The following is a 20,525-nucleotide window of genomic DNA, read 5'->3' as shown; positions in this document are numbered from 1 at the left end:
CATTAATAGATACTTGGTGCAGATTTCGTGCTTCCAGCAATGAGTTAGCATTGATTTTTTAGGCAGTAAGGATACAATGTTTTTAACGGTGTGCTATTATGTAGTTTTCTCAGGGGGTTACCTCATGTCTTCTTTCTACCCCCTTTGTATCTAAAGCCCTCTCACTGACTGCCCCTCACCTCTGGAATGCCCTTCCCCTCAGTACCCGACTAGCACCCTCTCTAACCACCTTTAAGACCCACCTTAAGACACACTTGCTTAAAGAAACATATGAATAGCACTGTGGCTATTCTGAACACATGGCACATAAAGCTTGGCCCCCTGCAGACGCACTTACCTGAACTCCCTCCTACTGTCTCTGTACGTTCTCCCTACCTACCAATTAGACTGTAAGCTCCTCGGAGCAGGGACTCCTCTTCCTTAATGTCTAAAGCACTTATTCCCATGATCTGTTATTTATATTATCTGTTATTTATTTGATTACCACATGTATTACTGCTGTGAAGCGCTATGTACATTAATGGCGCTATATAAATAAAGACATACAATACAATGTGAATCGCATTTTGGTGGTTGACGAGTTTAGGTGTTCGTTTCACCTGGAGTCAAATCTTCAATTTGGGGGTTTTCCCGGAAGCAGCTACTTAAGGATTCTCTTGTCTATTCCCAGTCACTCTTTGACAAAGTAAAGACAAGGTACAAAACATGATAGGAATAATATTGAATTTCTTGATCTTGAAATTTATATTGACCAGGGGACTATGAGGACTAAAAATTTCTTCAAAAAAGTTGATGGGAACAACTATATACATAAAAAAAAGTTGCCATCACCCTAATTGGGTATCGAATATCCCTTTTGGTCAGTTGACGTATTTGAAGAAATTGTACAGACAAAGAAATTTATAAAAAAACAATCTGAAATCTTGATCAGGAAATTCAAAGAAAAATCCAATGACCCCTTAGTAATTGAAAAAGCAATCGAAAGAACAGATAATCTCAACAGACAAAATCTAATATATCCCAAGAAATTAATACAAAATGATACAACAAAAAAATTTCAAACCACTTTTATTACACAATACAACAGTGAAGCAAGTTAAATCACAAAAATATTAAATAAACATTGGCATGTACTTAAAAATGACCCAGTGTTAGCAAATGACATTCCAGACAGAGCAAAAGTTATCTTCAGAAAAGCCAACAATTTAAAAAGTTCAATAGCTCCAAGTACTTTTAAAGTTTTACATAAAGACTTAAATTGGTTAAAAAGTCCAAAAGGATTTTACACATGTGGAAACTGTAAAGTTTATATATTAGGGTCACAAAGTCAACTGACCTTTTCCTCTTTTTCCACTGGTGAGAATTTTAAAATGACAAATTTCATAAATTGTAAAACGGATCATGTAGTACTGTATACATGTTAGAATGCCCATGCAAAAAGCAATACATTGGGAAAACTACTAGACCATTAAAGGTTAGAATTATGGAACACATGAGTAGCATTAGACGTAAGATACAGACTCATAGTGTTCCCAAACATTTTGAAATTTATCATAATTCTGATCCCAGTGTACTGAAAGTCAGACGACTAGAACATGTACTCCCCCATTGGAGAGGAGGAAATAGGTCCCTTGCTTTGGGCAAAAGAGAAACCTTCTGGATTCATAGGGTTAAAACCATGATTCCAGCAGGTTTACATGCTGAAATAGATGCCGGGTAAGTGCTGTGTGCTGTTGCCGCTGCCCCACCGGGTCTGGGAACGCTGGGAGAGTTCTCAGCTTTCCCCCTCCGGCGGACACGGTACCACCACAAAAAAATAAATTTCGGCGGCCATTTTTTTCAGCGTACCCGTTTATAACGCGGTGGTCGCGGGTGGCCGCCGAGGACCGCGCTGTAACGGGGTTAAGCTGTATGTTTTACTAATACATGTTTTCTGTTTCTATTCTTCCCCGAATTCTACTTTAATACTGAACTATATGTATATTAATTTGTTTATATGAGTCCTCTCCCTGCATCACTCCCCTTCCCTCCCCCCTTTTGGACAGACTATGGGTGTGTACCTAGTCTGATTAACATTTAGCCAATTAGATCATGCTGTATTAGGTATATAAGAGAGGTTAGCATAGTGTAGTCATGACTCCTGATGAAACTACAGTGTTTAGTGAAACGCATAGAGTCCCTGTGAGTGACGTCATCAGCCAGCACCCGGAAGTATACCGGTTGTCTCCCCGCAAGAAGAGCTGTGTTCCCCAGTGAGTCCACAACAAGAGCTGCACAGATCCCAGTGACGGATGCCAGACGAGACCTTGGGAGTATAAGACGCAGAGGACACAGAGGTTCCACGTTCAGGCCGTCCGAAAGGTGTTCCAGCCGATTGTGACGGCACCTGTTGCCCCGTGGTATCTGAGACTGAGGAGACTGGAGCTGGTGATATCACCCGTTTTTTATGTGCCCATTTGCTATCATGACACTGTAAGTGTTAATTTTATTGCGTGTATAAAAGTATTTTATTGCGTTACACTATGGAAGCCTCTCTTTCCTTTCTATAACCCTGGTTGCTGTGTATGCCGTTCACATTTCATCAACTATCCAGTTGTGGGGTCATCTACCATTCACAGAGTCAAGCTATTGCCACTGATCTCTGACATGACTGATTATATCTGCCACCACGTGAGTCTCCATTCAATAGATACAACCACATCACATTGTTTGAATTAACTTTATTTGCACTATGTATGCTTTTCTATTTGTCGCATATTGAAAACTGCACTCCCCTGCTTTCCCAAGACAAGGTACAAAACACGTCAGAGTGGTTGCTGGGATGCTGTCAATTGTTCTAGTTTAATAAAGATTTTTATTACGTCTACATTGTCCAGCCTCCTCAGCGGCTTTTTTCAGCAGTGCTCTGCTCTCTATTTATTTTTCAAGTCATAGGCCTGAAAATCACAGTGACGAACTTAATGGTCACAATCCGTGTTTCCTTTGTTGGGGACTAGCAGAAATCCTTAAATTGCGGTGATCAGGGCACAGTGGTACAGCGGTGTTTAAAAAATAATGTTGACCATTTTAAGAACAGTTTGCCACAACCGCTTTCACTTCTTCAATATAAAAAGTGGGTGGAGGAGGTGGAATTCCTAATGAAATATGCGGGCTTGATGGACAAAGAATAATTTATGCAAAAAAAATAAAATAAAAAAAAAATAGGATTGAAGCAGCAGTGTCACCTGTACTGTATTCCAGTGGTTCCCTACTTTGTTTTTACGTTTTTACGTTGTGCATTCCCTGCTAGAAAATATTTGTTCCGTAAACCCGTTATTAAATGTTATTGCCTATCCCCAACACAACTGTCTGATGGATTTTCAGGCAGTATGGTGTCGTGGGGGGAACACACGCTTATTAAGGTCCTAAAAGGTGTGCAGTCAGCATGGATGGTAAAGCCAGAGACAGGACACTAGGGTGGGGCAAGATACCCCGGGAGCAGCCCGATAGTGGGCACAAAAATTCTCCCTGGTGCCTATGTTGCAGCGGTCACTACCGCAATATCAAAGCAAGATCGGGTACGGTGCCCAGCTGCAGCGCTGACTGACAGGTGTGTTAGGAAAGCACCGGTTAGTGAGGAGGGAAGGGGGGGGGGGGGGGGAAGGAACAAGCAGAGCCACCCCTGCTCTCCATAACGTATGGTGGACAGGGAAGTGTGTGGGCCATGTGCAGTTGGAGGCACTTGCCCCAGGCACAAAAACACCTAGTTATGCCTCTGGGTAAAGTGGTTAATTACTGCAGTAGCTTCTAAAGCCACGGTCCACAATACCTTGCTGCTGTGGATGCAAAGCATTTAAAAATGCAATTCTCCTATTATCATAGATCCAGCTTTCCCTGTCGTCGGGGAGCGCAAGATCAACCAAAAAGAAGAGATAAAAAAACACGCAATAGTGTAATATGTTCTCCAATATAAGAGGGTTTTTGTACACCAGTCCATACTACTCACATTTTCACAAATGTAACAGGGAAACCCAAATTTGTGCCAACGTCTAAACTGGCAATCAAGTAGTCGGCAACACTTGTGGGATAACAAAGAAGGAATGCGATTGTGCAGATTGCATGTACCCAAATTATTTCTAAATCAGTAAAATCCATAAACCCTTTCAGATTGCGCACTTGTATGCTAGCCATTCTTTTTAGCATTAAAACGTGTCTGAAACTTCTGGGGTTAACATCTGTCACTGCTTCTCACCACCTCCACACCGCTCACAGAAAACCACTGCCAACCACTTGTTGCGGTTAACCGATGTAACAAACTTGCATACAATTGCTAAATAACTGAAACATCCGTATGTTGTCAGACAAAACCAAATGGGAAGGAAAGTGACAAGAAACAAGGATTATTAATATTACGCATCTACAAACTATGCATATCAACAACACTTATCCAAAGGAACCCATTATATCATGAACATTTATCCCATCAAAATCATCAACTTATAAATTCATGATTTTGATCCATCTATCCATCCACATATACAATTAAAATGACCTAGACGCAAAAAAAAAAAAAAAAAGAAGGAGAGAGAAAAGGACATTGAGTAGAACGTCCTAGCACACAATAAACTGCTTGCCGGGTAAGTATTGCACTCACATTTGGATTTCTTTAAAAATCGCACGTTTCCAAAACATTGGATTTGGAACTGCAGCATACAAGACAGGAGCCAGTAGTCGCGCTGGAACCAGTGCCTCTGGGCAGCGAAGTGTAGGCGCTTTGAGAAATCGAATGATGTTGGTTAGATGCTGAACGTCGAGCTCCTCACGTCCGACTGGCTCGGCCCTAGAGATGACGACAGGCAGTGCCCGGGTGATCAGCGATCTTGCGGAGGGTTCTTCCTCTGCTCCGTCCGTCTCTACGCCACAATCCTCCTTCACTTTACGCGTTTCACCGAACTGCTTCTTCAGGGGTTAATGCAGATAATCTGATCCTCTCTAATAGTCACCTGCACAACACCATTGGTCAAAGTTCGAAATGTCCATTAATCCACCATCTTGACACAATAGTGCAATTAGCCTACAATAACTAAAGTGCTTGGGTCATAAAGATCAATTAAAGAGTACACCGAATAGTTAATAAAAACATACTGCAAAAGTTCAACTAATATAAAAGATATTATTCGACAAAGTGTGTGATAAACATAAATAACTTCAGAATTGAACTCAAACCATCTGACATTACAGTTGTCAATTCATCCCAATGCCCTTAAAGCAGCAGTGCAAGCTAACGTTAAATATGTATCCCCTTTAATATGTGCATCAATACAATCCACACAATGATATGTAATTAGCTAAGTTGCCGATCGGTCTGTTCTCCTGTGATTGATCGGCGAAGATTCGACGCAGGGTTCACTAAATGGCTGTTCGTGCAGCAGAAGAGGACCAAAGATGCAAAGTTCTGTAGGGAAGATCATGTGACCAGGCAGTCACTAGATACCATTGGTGCACTGCAAGAGAGGGCAGGATTCAAAAAGGGGTGAGCCAGAGTCCGTTTCAGAAGACAAAGAAGATGCGACTTTGTAAATGGTCGCTATAGAAACAGAAAACGCTTGTTACATTACAATACATTAAAAATGTAATTCATAGCCATTTAAAAAATAAAATAAAAGATACAAGTATTTTCTTATAGTACAGAACTGATAGATAGCAATTAAAGGTCCCCCTGTTGGGTGATGTAGTTCCCTATATGGGATATGAATTACCTTAGACTAGAGACCAGGCACAGAATATAGAAGAGAATACTTTGGGCACATTTAGTTATGACAGTTGTAGTTCAAATGTATTCCATCAATTTACCCTTTTTGGTAACCCTGTGTTTTTTCCCCTTGGAATGTATCTATTGCGAAGTTCTGGTTCTAATCACTTGTTCTCTTAAAAAGGTACAGTCTGAGTACTTTGAGTACTATATACTCGTATGCACTATTCTAATGCAAGATATGATCAGACCCTTTAGTGTAAGCCAGCCGATATGCACAGACATTGATACATTTACCGATTTATGCGATTTGGTAGTGAATTTAGTATTACGTCTACCTCTCTGTTTATCCGACTCTCAAAACGCCTTATTTTAAACGTGATGCAAGTGCATTACTTCTTTATTTTTTAATAAATTGTGAGAATCTACACAGATCCATGTTCCTTTGTTGAGAGGGCTTCGGGTGTGATGCCAGGGGGGAGCGAGAACACTTCGATGCCCAGAAGCACCAGCTCCAGAGGGACTACAGGATTTTTGCACCTGGGTCATTCTATCTGTGCATCTTCTCCCACCTTCACGTCTGTGGCGTAGAGGACTTATTGGCAGCATTTATAGGGACAGCTTTAACAAATGTGCCAACACTTTATTTTTCACTTGACTATGTATGAAATGTATTTGTTGATCGGCATGGGACACTTGGCCACCGCCGATGGAACCTCTGTCGCAGGCCGCTTCGAAGGTACGTTTTATTATTGGTTAGGGGGTTCATTTAAGGATTTTAGCGGTTACAGGGTTTTTTTTTAGGGCAAGGGCTTACGGTAGGGGTTTTTAGTTTAGGGTGTTTACTTACCTTAGCGGCCGAAGCTTCTGGCAGTGGAGAGTTGCGGCAAAGAGTCGGCAGCCATTTGGTCGTGGCAAAACAGCCGTGACTAAATGTCCAAGACCATTTCATGCGCTTTTTGTTATTTCAATATAACACATGTACACGTGTTATGTAGAAATAACAAAAAGCGCATCAACAAATACATTTGATGTACACACCTTTAATCAACAAATCTCTCTAGAAGTCTATGCAGAGAAAATGCAAAAATAAAAAATATTAGGGATAATGAAATTGTGGTAGTCAGACTAGAAACAATCACAGGTCAATTAAAGTAGGAATCCTCCACATTAAGTCCTTTTGGAGGAAGTGTCTCTAATTTATGTATCCAAAAAGATTTTCTCTTAATGAGCCCTAGATCCCTGTCACCTCTCCAAAGTGGTAACTGCCACAATTTCATTATTCCTAATATTTTTGCATTTTCTCTGCATAGACTGAGAGAGCGCGAGAACGTGTGGTGTGTGTGTGTGTGTGTGTGTGTGTGTGTGTGTGTGTGTGTGTGTGTGTGTATACACTCACCATTTATTCTATACTAGATGGAAATACAAGACCACTAGAAGGATCAAAATCATGAATTTATAAGTTGATGATTTTGATGGGATAAATGTTCATGATACTGTAATGGGTTCTTTTGGATAAGGGGTGTTGATATGGATAGTTTTGTAGATACGGGATACTAATCCTGGTTTCTTTTCTATCTCCTTCCACATTTGTTTTTGTCTGACAACATACGGATGTTTCAGTTACTGTATTTAGCAATGGTATGCAAGTTTCTGTTACATCAGTTAACCGCAACAAGTGATTGGCTGTGGTTCTCAGATTTAATGGACATGTAGGTTATTGTTATTGATTAACCATGTTAGATAGGACTTTAGAGAGAGATGTAATACATTATGAACTTGTATATATGCAATTTTTGGCCCATGTGTTCAGCCTGTAGTCGATGAGATGTCTATTTGTGTAATATTTGCAGTCTTATTTTAATGGTATATGCGTGGAAGAACTGGGACATAAATACAGTATGTGCAGAAAATCCATCGCTAGCTATGTTTTTATTGGTTATGTATTAAATTTGACATTGTCTGAATATGCACATCAATTCGCTCTTCTGGCCATGTTTGTGAAGAAATCCCAATGACATACATAGTAACACTGTCCTAATGGGCAAGATTGAGTTAAATCAATATATATTCACTAGATGAGTTATTAATGAGCAAATAAGAATCACCCCTATGAAGAGTATATATAATGGTATCATGAAGGTTAGCAAGCATCGATTCCAGAGGAATCCTTAACGGTGAAACACGTAGAGTCGGGGAGACAGAGAAAGAGAAGCATTCACACTCACTCATCACCAGAACAAGCGGGGACTCTCACTAGGAAGCTCCCGAGACCCCTTTTTTCAATTCTAGCAAGGGGGGGGGGAGGGGGGAAAGAGAGGAAGAAAGGAAGGGAAGAGAAATATGTAGAGCATGGTGTTTTGCTGCTTTAAGGAAGTGAATTAAATTGTTATTTTTCGGTAGGCTGTCGGGGATTACACATTTAACAGACTAATGGCTAAGCATCGTTATTTTTTTTATGAAACAAGCCGGTAAAGCAATAAAAAATGTGAAAAGTCGGGGGGCGGATTCTGGGTCATTAACACCAGAAGGAAGAGGCACATTACTTCATAACCACATTGAGTGCAAGACAAATAACTTCAGCCCTTATTGACCATCTGCTAAGGCCCTATTTGGGCCAAAAACCACATTGAACTTTATGGGAATTTTCATCCAAAACCAGCCATAACGCACGTAATATTTTTCAAATAATGGATTTTTTCCTCATACTATGAACCCATGAACTAAGTAATTGATAATAAAAGCACACATTGTGAAATAGAAAAAAATACAGCGCTGAAAACATCAGACACAAAAGAAGACTTGTGCAATTTGCAAACTAAGCCACTTCTTTGACAAGATCTAAACGGAAACGTCAATGGCCTGGAGGCAGAAAAGCAGATGTAATCCGCTTAACCTTAAACGTGTTCACAGTAATTTATATAGATCAGTTGGAGGCAAAGAAAAGAAAAATCTGTTAAAAATACAGACTGTAGAATTTGACACTAAAGGAAAGGTCGGTCAACCATAAAAGAGGAATTCTTTTTACATGATAAATTGGACCTATTGTGCTGCAGTTTACCACTCCTTGCAAATTGTGGGTTGGTTGTTCAGAAAATAATTTAACTGAGAGCAGGCTTCTGCATTGTGTACATCATTTTTTTTTTTTTTTTTCATTTTCTTGACGTGGAATTGATACAGGGAATACATGTGGCACAAAGTTTCATTTTGTAGCCACAGAACATATGTTATCCAGCACCAAAAAAATAATTAATACAAACCCCTATGAGATGGGTTATATATAATGGTAACATGCAAGGACTGACTCCTGAAAAATCCTTAACGGAGAAGCGTTCACTCATCGCCACAACATCCGGGACCTCTGCCACATCTGGGCCTTCGTTCGGTCACGTGAGACGCCAGAGTATCGAGCGGTGTTGGGGTGGTGATAAGCAGTGACGGATGTTAATCCCAGAAGTTTCACACATGTTTTAATGCTAAAAAGAATGGCTAGCATGTGAGTGCCCAATCTGAAAGAGTTTATGGATTTTACGGATTTATAAAGAATGTGTACATTCCATCTGCACAATCGCATTCCTTCTCGGTTATCCCACAAGCGTTGCCGACTCCTTGATTGCCAGTTTAGAAGTTGCCACAAATTTGGGTTTGCCTGTTACATTTTTGAAAATGTGAGTAGTATGGACTACTGGTGTACAAAATCCCCCATATAATGGAGAACATGCACTTCTTTTTGGCTGATATTGCTCTCCCCTGCGTTGGAGAAAGCTGGGACATTTGGAAGGTTTCATGAATCCGACCCTCACAAAGTGTTGAGATGCAGTATTGGAGTTTCTTTATTTGCTATTTGTTCACTTTCGCATTATAATTCAAGGACTAATTCTTTATCACTGTCACTATTAATCTATACACGGTTGATATGTCACTTCACCTTATTTGTCACTCTCTTTAGCATACACATTCTGATTTTAAAGGGATCACATACATTTGTACAAGAATCACATCATTTAGATACACACTTAATTCCCCCGATAGACATTGGTGACTGTAGAAGGCAAAGTCCGTATTAAGAAAGGCAGAGGTCCCAAAAATGGGGCCGTCGCCAACATATGGGCTGCTGTGCATCCAGAGGGTGGGAGCTGTGGCTGGCTCGCGCGCGCCAACAGGGGGACTCACGCGGGGTATTTGAAACCTGCGCTTGCACAAGCTCACCATTGATTTTATTTTTCTCTCCCGCAGGTTACCTGGGTTCCTGTGTCCCAGCAGCGCCATGGATTTCCCACTCCGCAGCCCAGCCGTCCTCTGCCGACCAGCACAGAGTAGAGAATGTCGGGACCGGAACCCGGCTCCTTACTGCACCGGCAGCCGCAAAGACAGAGGAGCAGCACGGAAAGGAAGCACAGAGAGGAAGCACCGCCCCCCAGCCTCACTCCGGTGCCTGCTCATCAGCTGTGCAGGGAGAGATATGCTGGCTCCAGCCACTGCCACTACCAGGGAAGTGAGAGAGAACTCACCTGCACTGATACCCCTCCCTCACCGCTCCACCTATCCCCCCCACAGCCTCTCTGTGAACCCCCCCCCCCACAGCCTCCCCAAGACCCAGCCTTCCACAGCCTCCATAAGACCCTCACAGCCTCTCTGAGACCACCCTACCCCCCCCTCCTCATGGCTGCACTGAGCCTCCCCACACTGGCACAGATCCGCTCCACAGCTGCAGCGGAGTTGCCGCCGCAGTTCCCCTGCCTTATGCCCCCGCGCCTCATGCCCCTGCGCCTTACCCACCCGCCCCCTACGCACCTGTGCTTCAGGCACCCGCCTCAGCGTCACACCTGCGCCAGCCCTGGATCCACCCCCGGCAGCCCCACTGCCACTGGCCACGGGGTGTCACCCGGTTACCTACATTGTCCCGGGTGGCCCCCCGGCAGATACGCTGGTGCCAAGGGCGCAGGGAAGCGTCATCGATCCGGGGAGTAGCAGCAAGAGCCATGCGGTGAGCAAAAGATCCATGATCGGTCACCCAGGTGTCCAAGCCGCAGGATCAGGTGAGCATGATAATGCAGTGTTTGAAAGTGATGATGATGATGATGTTCGTGATGTAGGGTCGGACTGTGAGATCCAGGTGTCAGACAGCAATAGGGAGAGTGCAAGGACGAGCACTGATTCAGATACATGCTGTGGCGCAGACAGCAATGAGACCCCAGTGGTAAAGCGCATAAGGAAGCAGGTAGACGCGTTGAGCAAGTCTGCAAAGCGGAGTAGGAAGGTGAAGGCGGAGAAACACAGAGCGCGCAAGGACAAGGGTGTAATTTCCTCCCGCAGCTGGGAAAACTCGTTCGCGGCCACGACTTGCTCCCCGTACACACACCTGCCCAGAAAAACCCCGGAGAGATATAGGTAAAAGAAGGTATTTGGATATGTTTAGGCTGGCTGTAAAGGGGTGAGCAGAGAGGAAGCGCGCGCGGGAGGCGGGCAAGAAAATACATATGAGGAGTAATGGGAACTGGTTACTGGACTTCACTATTTTCAGGGACTGTTTCCTTTCAAAACCTCCAAAACAATTGCATAATGTAATTAAATACTTGCATGTAATTCAGACCATACATGATAAATACGGGGGTCAGCGTGACGGGATTATGACGAACAGTTCAGGCAGAGGTGGCAGGGAGATACACGTTTGAGTTTGGGGAGAAGAGACATGGAGTTGTGGATGGATCTAGTGGCACAGGGGAAGCAAGTGCCCTTTCCCAAGGAGCCGGGTGGTCGGCCTGGGAGTTATCCAACGTGCAAGGGCAAAAAAGGGGAATGTTGGGCTTTGAACAACGAACACTGCACGCTGGGGTCGGGTTGCAAGTTTAGACGTGTGTAGCCAGTGTGGGTGTAACCACCCCATCAAGAAGTGCTACAAAGCCCCGGGCAACCCCAATCAGGGGAGAGGGTATGCCCCTAACAATTGCCCCAACACCGGTCAGCGATTTGAGCCGTTGGTTAAGGGCGTACCCCGACCGGGAGAAAGCAAGGTTCCAGGAGGAGGGGTTTAAGGGGGGGGTTCACATACCAGTGGGGGAGGGGGGCAGGAGAAGCGAGGGGAGCGAGACGAAATTTTTAATCTGCTACGACACATGCACACATAGTTAAAGAGAAAATAGAGGAGATAAAATTGGGGTGTATGGTGGGCCCATTCGCATCCCCAACCCCCTCTCGCCCAGCTAATTATTCCCCTGCGGGGTGTGGTGCCTAAAAAAGACCTGGGTAAATTAAGGCTAATACAACACCTGTCACATCCAAAGGGGGGGGGGGGGGGGTCTGTAAATGATGCCATAGACCTGGACCTATGCCGGGTACAATACCAATCATTCGACACCGCCATAGGAATAATTAAAACATATGGGGAGGGAGCACTATTGGCTAAAATTGACATAGAATCAGCCTTTTGGCTGTTACCTTTGTCCCCCATCAGTTTACGGTTCACAGGGTGCAAATTTGAGGGTGCATATTACATTAATAGATGTCTCCCCATAGGTTGCGCTATTTCATGCGCCTACTTTGAAACATTTAGTGCTTTCCTACATTGGTGCATGTCAGTAAGACAGGGACAAGCACAGTTACGCACTATCTGGATGACTCCCAGCTGGTGGGTTCCCCGCTGTGCGACAGGCTGCTAGAGGGTACTAAGGCGATTATGAAAGAATTGAGGGTTACCATAGCAGAGGAGAAAACTGAGGGCCCAACAGAAATATTGTCATTCCTCAATATAGAGATTAATACACTGGCAAAGGAATTCCGCTTACCCGCAGGCAAAGTCAGCAAGCTTAGAACTAACCAAGGTCAGTTCAGGGAGCAAGAAGGTGACCCTGAAACAAATGCAGTCACTGCTGGGTCTGCTAAACTTCACCTGCAGAGTAATCCCCATCGGCAGGATATTAAACCGCAGGGTAGAAAGGGCCACTGCGGGAGCAAAGGTGCCCCAACACTGTATCCGAATCACCAGGGAGCTTAGGGCAGACCTGGAGGTATGAGGGGTTTTTCTCATGCAATTAAATGTTACAAGGCTGTGGGTCAAGGACAGCGAGACCAGCAACGCCCTGCAGTTATTCACTGACGGGTCAGGGGGGGCACGGGTTTGGGGTATACTTTAGAGGGGAGTGGTTTGCAAGTCCATGGCCAACTGACTGGGCGGAGACAGGGCTAACTAAGTACAAGACTTTCCTGGAGTTGTTCCCCATTATATTAGCAGTGGAGTTATGGGTCAAGGAATTGGCAAACAAGCATATAATATTCTGGCTAGACAATTTGGGGATGGTAGAGGCAGTGAACGGCCTATCGGCTACGTCACCACCAGTGATAGGGTTATTGCGCTGGCTGGTCCTGCAGTGCATGCAGGGGAATATAAGCTTTAAAGCAAATCATGTCCCAGGGAAGCGTAATATAAAATCGCAGACGTATTATCTTGCTTCAACTGGCCTGCTTTAGGCGGGCAGCCCCAGACGCGCAGGAAAGAGGTTTGACCTGCCCAAATTATCTGTATCAGTTAGGGCAGAGGGATTGATCGATTTGGTGCAGCAATCGCTAGCCCCCTGCATGTGGAAAACATAACAATGCATGGCGGCAGTGGCGAGTAATTGAATAATATATAACATACAGGGAGGGTACCCAGCACTCAAACGGAATAATGAAAGAAAGTCAAAATAGCGATTTTTACTAGAGTATAGCCACAATATACCAGGGCATGTCGCGTCTAAGAGCCGCCCCACAATGGGGCCGGGCCCGCTGTGCTGCGCAACGCAGAGAGAAACTCCTGCTCTCAAGAAAATTGAGACCAGGCGTCGCGACGGAGCACTAGGCCACGCCCCGGCAGTTCAGCCAATGAGGGCGCGCCCCCGTCAATCCCCCCCCCCCTCCTGCAGCTCTCTGCAGACCGGGGGACTCGGCTGCACGCGCCGCCTGCCTCGCAGATGCACGTGCAGCGGGGCTGCAGCCTTAGGCTGCGGTCCCAGTGCTCACTGTGACACGCGCGCCCGGCAGGGGGGGTGGGGAGGGGGTGGCGCGTGCACACTACCCGCGATCTGCGGTCTTTAGGGAGATTGCGATGGGAGGGGGCGTGGTCGGGGTTTTGCGGGTGCGTGGTCATGACCTCACGCGGCTGGTTCGCCCTAACTGGGTGAACCGCCAGCGGGGGCAGGGCCACGCCTCCGTCGCCAGTTCTGAACTCAATTCCATTGAGTTAAAAAAAAAAAACTGCGAGTACAGCGCGGCTGCACCTTCAGCGGGAAGGCGAGTACTGGGCCCAGCCCCATTGAGGGTCGGTGCTTACACGCACAGCCGAGGTGTGCGCTGTAGCAGTGACTGGGACAGCAGCCTTAGAAGAGCCAAAGCTCAAAGTATAAGCTGCTGTGAGCTGCAAAAGCCAATAATGGTGTAACAACAAAGTCAGTGAATGGCGAGGTCACCACTTAGATGTTCAGGAGTATTACGTGCACCCAAACCCAGAAATGTCTTTGGCAGCAGCACTAGGAACTCTTCCGGTCGCCGCCAGGTTCCCGTGCACCAGTCATTGTTTATCTTCATTACATTATTGGAGTGCTGTTTAATCTATATAGTTTCTGTAATTAAATAATCATGGAGTTCTAACGTGCTTTCTGTCTTCGCAGTGGGAAAAGCAGGCGCAGCGTGGGAAAGTCTGGCTCAAAGGTCATTCTTTCATTTACTGGGCAGGGGAGCGGGCAGGGGAGCACACTGGGTTTAAAGCTGGCATGGATATTAACATGTGCAAGACTTTGCAAGCGATCAGCAGTCAGGGTTTAGGGTCACAGCTTGGTGTGTGGGGTGAGTCCCCAGTAAGTGGCCTTAATGGAACTGTCAGGCCAGGCATCGTAGGGACACCGTGAATACCCGAAATGGGGCTCCACCCTATGCGGATGGGCCCCAGATAGCGGTCCCCCGGAAAAGGAGGCACCGACGCAGGCGGCCGAGCGCTGTACCCCTGGCACCAATCTTAGGAAGCTGGGCTCTATCCTATGCAGGTAGTCCCAGGCGGCCATGGCCAGGGGGACCTAGGGTGAGCAGGCGACAGGGCGGCGGTTTGGAGATGGCTCCTGCCAGGCTGTAGAAAAGGGCGGTTTGGAGAGAGGGGCTCCCGCCGGAAGATACCGAGAATAGGGCTGACGACAAATGACTAGCGACTGCCTGACCGTTTATTTTCACAATAAAGCTGTGACCAATTTTTACTTCCACAAAAAACTGTGTCGTCTCAGTTTGTAGGTGGGGGTGCAAGTAAACCTCACGGTAGGCACACTAAGCCTTTATGTATCTGGCACTCTCTCTATTGTGTTTCAGTCCCTCTCGTAATGAATGCAGTAATGGAGCTCATAATAAAATATATACTTAAAGACCGTAGAATGGCTTTAGGGCATCAAAGTTCGGGGCTGAAAACAAAATCAGGATATAGCCTCAGGTGACAAGTTACAGTACACAGATGATTTTGGCAGTTACACTAGGACCAGGCTTTTGTTCTGCTAATCGTTGCGTCTGGTTTTTGTAGCCCGTCATGAACCTCCAAGTAATATTCCACTTATCTCCCCCTGACAACAGTTTCCCACCAGTAGCACAAATCTTCCCCTACTTGGGACTCTATGAATGTCCGAGTATGTATGTATGTGTGTATGTATGCTGCAAAGAAAGAGTATGAAGAGATCCACTGGGACAAAAGACAAGCATTGAGGCTGAAGTGAGCATATCATAGGTACACGCATCAAAAAGTGAAAATAAATTACATTGATAGACAACAGATTGCAAACATGCAGAATTTTCCGCTGGCAAGATTTAAACAGAATGGGACAGTTGGTCGCCGCCGCTTCCCCGCAGACCGACCCTCCGCCACAGCCGATCCGCCGCCGACTGGTTCAAAGGTAGTTTGATTAATGGTTATGGTAGGTTAATTTAAGGCTTTTTGCGGCTTGGGTAGGGTCTTAAGCCATTACCCTTTAAGGTAAGGGCATTTTAGGTTAAGGGGTTTACTTACCTTCGCGGCTGGGCGAAGTGGTGAGCACTGGAGTGAGTCTCGGCAAAGCGAAATACCGTGACCAAATGTCCTATACTGAAATTGAAAAAGGTCACCCCAATCGTCATCAGATCTCATCTCAGCCTTGGCGGTCAACTGCTAGCTTTACACAGCTAAAAGCTCTCCCCTCGTTATCCTGGCTGCTCGTCTACTTCTTGATGTTAAAAAGGCAGACCTAATCTGCCTCAAAAGGAGCTCATATAAGATCATCAGAGATTAATCAGAGTTGGCAGTGGAGTTTAGAAGAACATGTTGCAGAATGTTTCTGCTGCTCTACCAGACTGGGAATTGGGAGACTTGGCTGTTTGGACAGATAAAAAAAATGGGGTCTCAGCATGAAACAAATTGGGACCATTAACGTTGTCATATTTGGCCTGACTCAGTCTTCCTGACAAGGGGGAAGTAGATTAAGAAAAAAGGATGACTGAAGAATATGTGGCGAGCCTCGCACCGGCTTCACTACTGCCACTGGACTACCAATGGCTGTGCACCGGGTTCAGCAGGTTAGTTGAACGTAGACAAGATTTGTTGATCAGTAAGTAAAACTAGGGAATCGAGCCCCCCATGTTGTAGCCCACTGCTGCTCTGCACTGTGAATGTATACAGATGTCGCCAAAACATCAACTGAAACTGCATTTGTTGCAGTGAATACTGATGCGTCCCTGTATGTTTCGTGTATTCAGGAATCCTTCAAGATACAACAGAGTCCCAAAAACGGTTTGTTGAACACGATTCTAAAAAACGTGCCCCACAAAAACTGTGTTAATAGCAAAATGGAGCATCTTGTACGAGTGGGACTCTCGGGGAGATAGAGGGGAAACGTTGAGGTTGGAAAACGCAAAGCTATCTGGGAAAGAATGACAAAATGCTCGTTATATTGAGGAAGAGGAGCAAGGAACTGATCTACAGAGATACCCAACCTATTAAGTGCAACACATTCAGTTTTATAGAGCAGAAGCCCAAACATGCACTGGTGCATTTAAAATAATCGACTTAAAGGTACAAGTTATGCTACTGGATTTGGGATTTCCTATTAAAGGAAATAATGGCTTGGCTGCATAATGAATACAATGTGCGGGCTATGTATCGAGTACCGAATATCACAATGCCAAACTTTTAATTGGCAAAATGCTTTCCCATGTTTTTATCAAAAACTTTTTGGAGTGATTGCACCTTTAAGGGATTAAAGAAAACGATCACCAGACTTCACATTGCATGCAAAAGGCCTTGTTGTAAAATCAGTGATTCATATTATGACACAAATTCCTCATAAACACTTCAAAAGAAAGCCAGGAGAAAGTTGTGAGCTGAATTAAAGCAGTTCTCTTACCTTTGTGTGTCAGAAATGCACCACCATGCCCAGGCCCAGCCTCCATCCACATACTGAGAATCTGAACTACAGCAGCCACCTAGAAGCAGAAAAAAAACAAACCTCATTAAATGATTTTTTTTAATGGATAAATACCTCTTAAAACCAGCAGTGCTCCTAAACAGCCATTTGAATAGGTGACCAAGCAGCGAATACTTTTTAGGGATGTAAAACAGAACATTCTGAACCCAAGTAAATAGCAATAACGTTTTAGTGTTAAAGTGACAAAAATTATGCACTTGGCTCTGCCCTTGTGTTTGTTTTTTAATAAAGAAGTTTTCAGGATATTATCATCGGTGCCGAGTATCTGTATGGCAGGATCTCCCACGGGCAGTCATTGCATCAAATTTCATCCAGGAATAAATATACCCACTTGTTTCTGTGAAAGAGGTCCGTTAGACCAGTATGTATACACATATATATGTAGGTGTGGGTGTGGGTAGGGGGCAGGAGTGGATGTGTGTAGGTGTAGCTGTGGGTGTGTGTAGGTGAAGCTGGGGTGTATGTAGGTGAATGTAGTATTTATGGGTAGGTGTGGGCGGGTACGCGTGTAGACAGATGGCACAATGTTTAGGTGGGTGTTAACCCTTGCTCAGGAGCAATATTACACCCGAGGAAGGGTGAACGCCCAAAATCATTGTGCCCTATCGATCTTTGTGTGTATGCATATGCATGCGTGTATATACATATATGATACATGGTCTGACAGATCTGTCACTTAAGGCCAAGCCCCCAGTGGCCGCTGCAGCACACGCTATGGCGTGCATGCCACACACAAGGAACAGCCCTCTATGGGGCAGGCCCCAGTCGGTATGTGTGCGTGCACAAGCCGCAATGTGCGACCGCCTTGGCCAAAATACAAGATTTTTGTCTTTGGCGCGACGGCCACGTCACAGGTTCAGCAAATGAGGGCGAACCAGCCGCGTGACGTAATGGCCGCGCCACCCCTCTCCCCCCCCACAGTGTTAAGCAGGGTCACACTGGTCATGTGGTATCCCCATCACACATTTGCCATACACCGCTTCTCTTTTTACATTCACCACTATTTGAAGCCTGACAATCTCACACTATAATTCCCACACCAGCACACGGCTTCTCCCTGCAGGGCTTTCTGTCAAGAGCAGTGAGGAACACTAAACAGAGGTGTGTCCTACACTATTTATTTTCAAACATATGACCTGTGAAGGGCATGTCAAAACAACACAAAAATGTTAAAAGTGGCTTTAATACGTAAAGAAAACAAATACAATGAACACCAAGATATACATCCACGCGTCTTTACTTTGGGCCAAACAAGCACTTTTGCCTTTGATAAGAATCACTTTTGAAAATTGTGGACATAAAATTAGTCACAGGGAGAAATTCTATGCAGATCTATCATTGCAGGAAGTATGGAAAGAAGTCACTTTCAAAAATAAATATTTACACTGCAAAAATACATGGACACTATCAAAACAAGAAAGGAGATGTTTGTCACTTCTAACGTCATTTGCACAAACATGCAGAAATGAACCATGTGCGTGAATGAGTGATTTAACTTAACAAGAATTCGCGCCGCCAGCGGCGCATCGCGCTTACTATAAGCGCACACGACGGCGGCAATACATTTGTTTTGCCGCAAAGTGGGCACTATAAGCGCAGCCTTACACTGACAATAACACTACAGAGGTAGTCAGATCCGTAAAAAAAAACCTCAAAAGCCCCAGGCCCTGATTTTAGATTATAAAAAATACTTGGGAATTCTGGCTCCAACAATGCTTCCAGTGTGCAACTCATTTCTAGAGGGTGCCCAAATTCCAGATCAAATGTCTAAAGCCTCAATAAACGGTCATACACAAAGATGGGAAAGACCCGGTGAGATGTGAAAGCTACTGGCCGATCTCGCTTCTAAATTTGGATATTAAAATATATAGTAACATTGCCAGTAGACTCAAAAAGTACTTCATAAACGCAGACCAAGTGGCCTTCATAAACAAGAGACAAGCCTCAGACAATACCAGGAAGGTTATAAACATAATAGAACAAATACATAAACAAAAAAAAGAAAGCGATGGTATTAAGTCTAGATGCAGAAAAAGCATTTGATCGGATTGATTGACAATTTATGGGGGGAACATTGGAAGCATTCGGATTCGGAGGACTGATTGTGGCTAGGATAAAGGCACCTTACTGATCACGAGTATGATGTGAGAGGCAAGAGGAAATCCAGTATAGAGACCTGTTACAGATACCAAGAGTAAGTATGGAGAATGTGAAGTAGAAGAGGGGTGCGCAAACTGGGGGGCACACGGTGCTTAGAGGCCCAGCGCTCTTCCCCACAACATTTAGATTAAATGCCGGGGGAGCGCGCAAGGCCTCTGTATATCCATTAACTTGTCTCCGGTGGCTTCTGGCGACGTGTCACCATGGCAATACGATGTCACATGACGGCGTGAAGACAGATGACGCCAGAGAAAAGGTATGGGGGGGAGCAGGCAGGAGGCCATAGACACAAAAGTTTGCACACCCCTGAAGTAGAAGACGGTGGTCCACAGTATCAAAGGTTGCAGAGAGGTCGAGTAATAAGAGCAAACCTTTGTCTTTTGCAGCATGGAGGTCATTATTTTGGAAGCCAGATTGTAGAGGGTCTAGGAGAGAGTAGGTGGTGAGAAAATGGAGCAAGCGAGAGAACGCGATAATTCGAAAGACCGGTAGCGTAAAGTTTTATGTTTTTGAGTAATGGTATAACTTGCGTGCTTGAAAGAGGCGGGAAAAGTACCAGAGTAGAGGGTGGAGTTGAAAATGTGTGTGAGTGTAGGGATTAGAGTAGGAGCAAGAGGTTTGATATGGGAGGGAATGGGGTCAAGAGGGCAGGTGGTAGAGGGAGAAGAGGAGATTGGTAGCGACACATCCTCTTCTGTGACAGAGGAAAAGGAATCGAGGAAGGCAGGAGGAGTTGGGAAGGTGTGTAGAATGTGAGGAGGATACAGAGGGGATGTCTTGCCAAATAGAATCCACCGTTGTCTTGAAATAAGTCCTGAGGTGAAAGAGAGGAAGACTGTCGTCTGAGTAGGGTCAAAGACAAAGAAGAGTCTGTGTGGGTTAGACTTGTGAGTGTTGATTAGTGACGGAAATTGGGTTTATTTAACCGGAGAGAGGGCAGAGTTGAAACAGTATAGGATAAATTTGTAGTGAAGCAAGTCTGCGAGAGTATGAGATTTCCTCCAGAGGCGTTCAGTGGAGCGAGTGTAGGAGCAGAGCGAGTGTAGGAGCAGAGCATGTGTGTGGCAGTTTAGCCAGCGTCTGGGGTTAGAAGGGGGTGACAGCAGGAGAGATTGAGGGGTATGTAGATCAAGAGAGGAGAATAGGGCAGAGTTGTAATTTCTAACCAG

General features: G+C 44.9%; 1 protein-coding gene across 3 annotated transcripts in view; it reads right to left on the bottom strand.

The window, feature by feature from the left end:
- The window catches only part of FLOT2 (flotillin 2), a 75,804-nt gene that overhangs the window by 38,229 nt on the left and 17,050 nt on the right, over nucleotides 1-20,525 (bottom strand). For all 3 annotated transcript variants that reach the window (XM_075589238.1, XM_075589240.1, XM_075589239.1), the window contains one exon: nucleotides 17,116-17,194. In XM_075589238.1, the coding sequence (XP_075445353.1) occupies nucleotides 17,116-17,194 (79 nt within the window). Of the gene's footprint in view, nucleotides 1-17,115; nucleotides 17,195-20,525 lie in introns of those variants that run through there.

Source organism: Ascaphus truei, chromosome 3, assembly GCF_040206685.1.
Source record: "Ascaphus truei isolate aAscTru1 chromosome 3, aAscTru1.hap1, whole genome shotgun sequence".
In the NCBI taxonomy this organism is placed as follows: Eukaryota; Metazoa; Chordata; class Amphibia; order Anura; family Ascaphidae; genus Ascaphus; species Ascaphus truei.
Note: the sequence above shows the minus strand (reverse complement) of the source record. Positions and strands in the feature narration are given on the sequence as shown.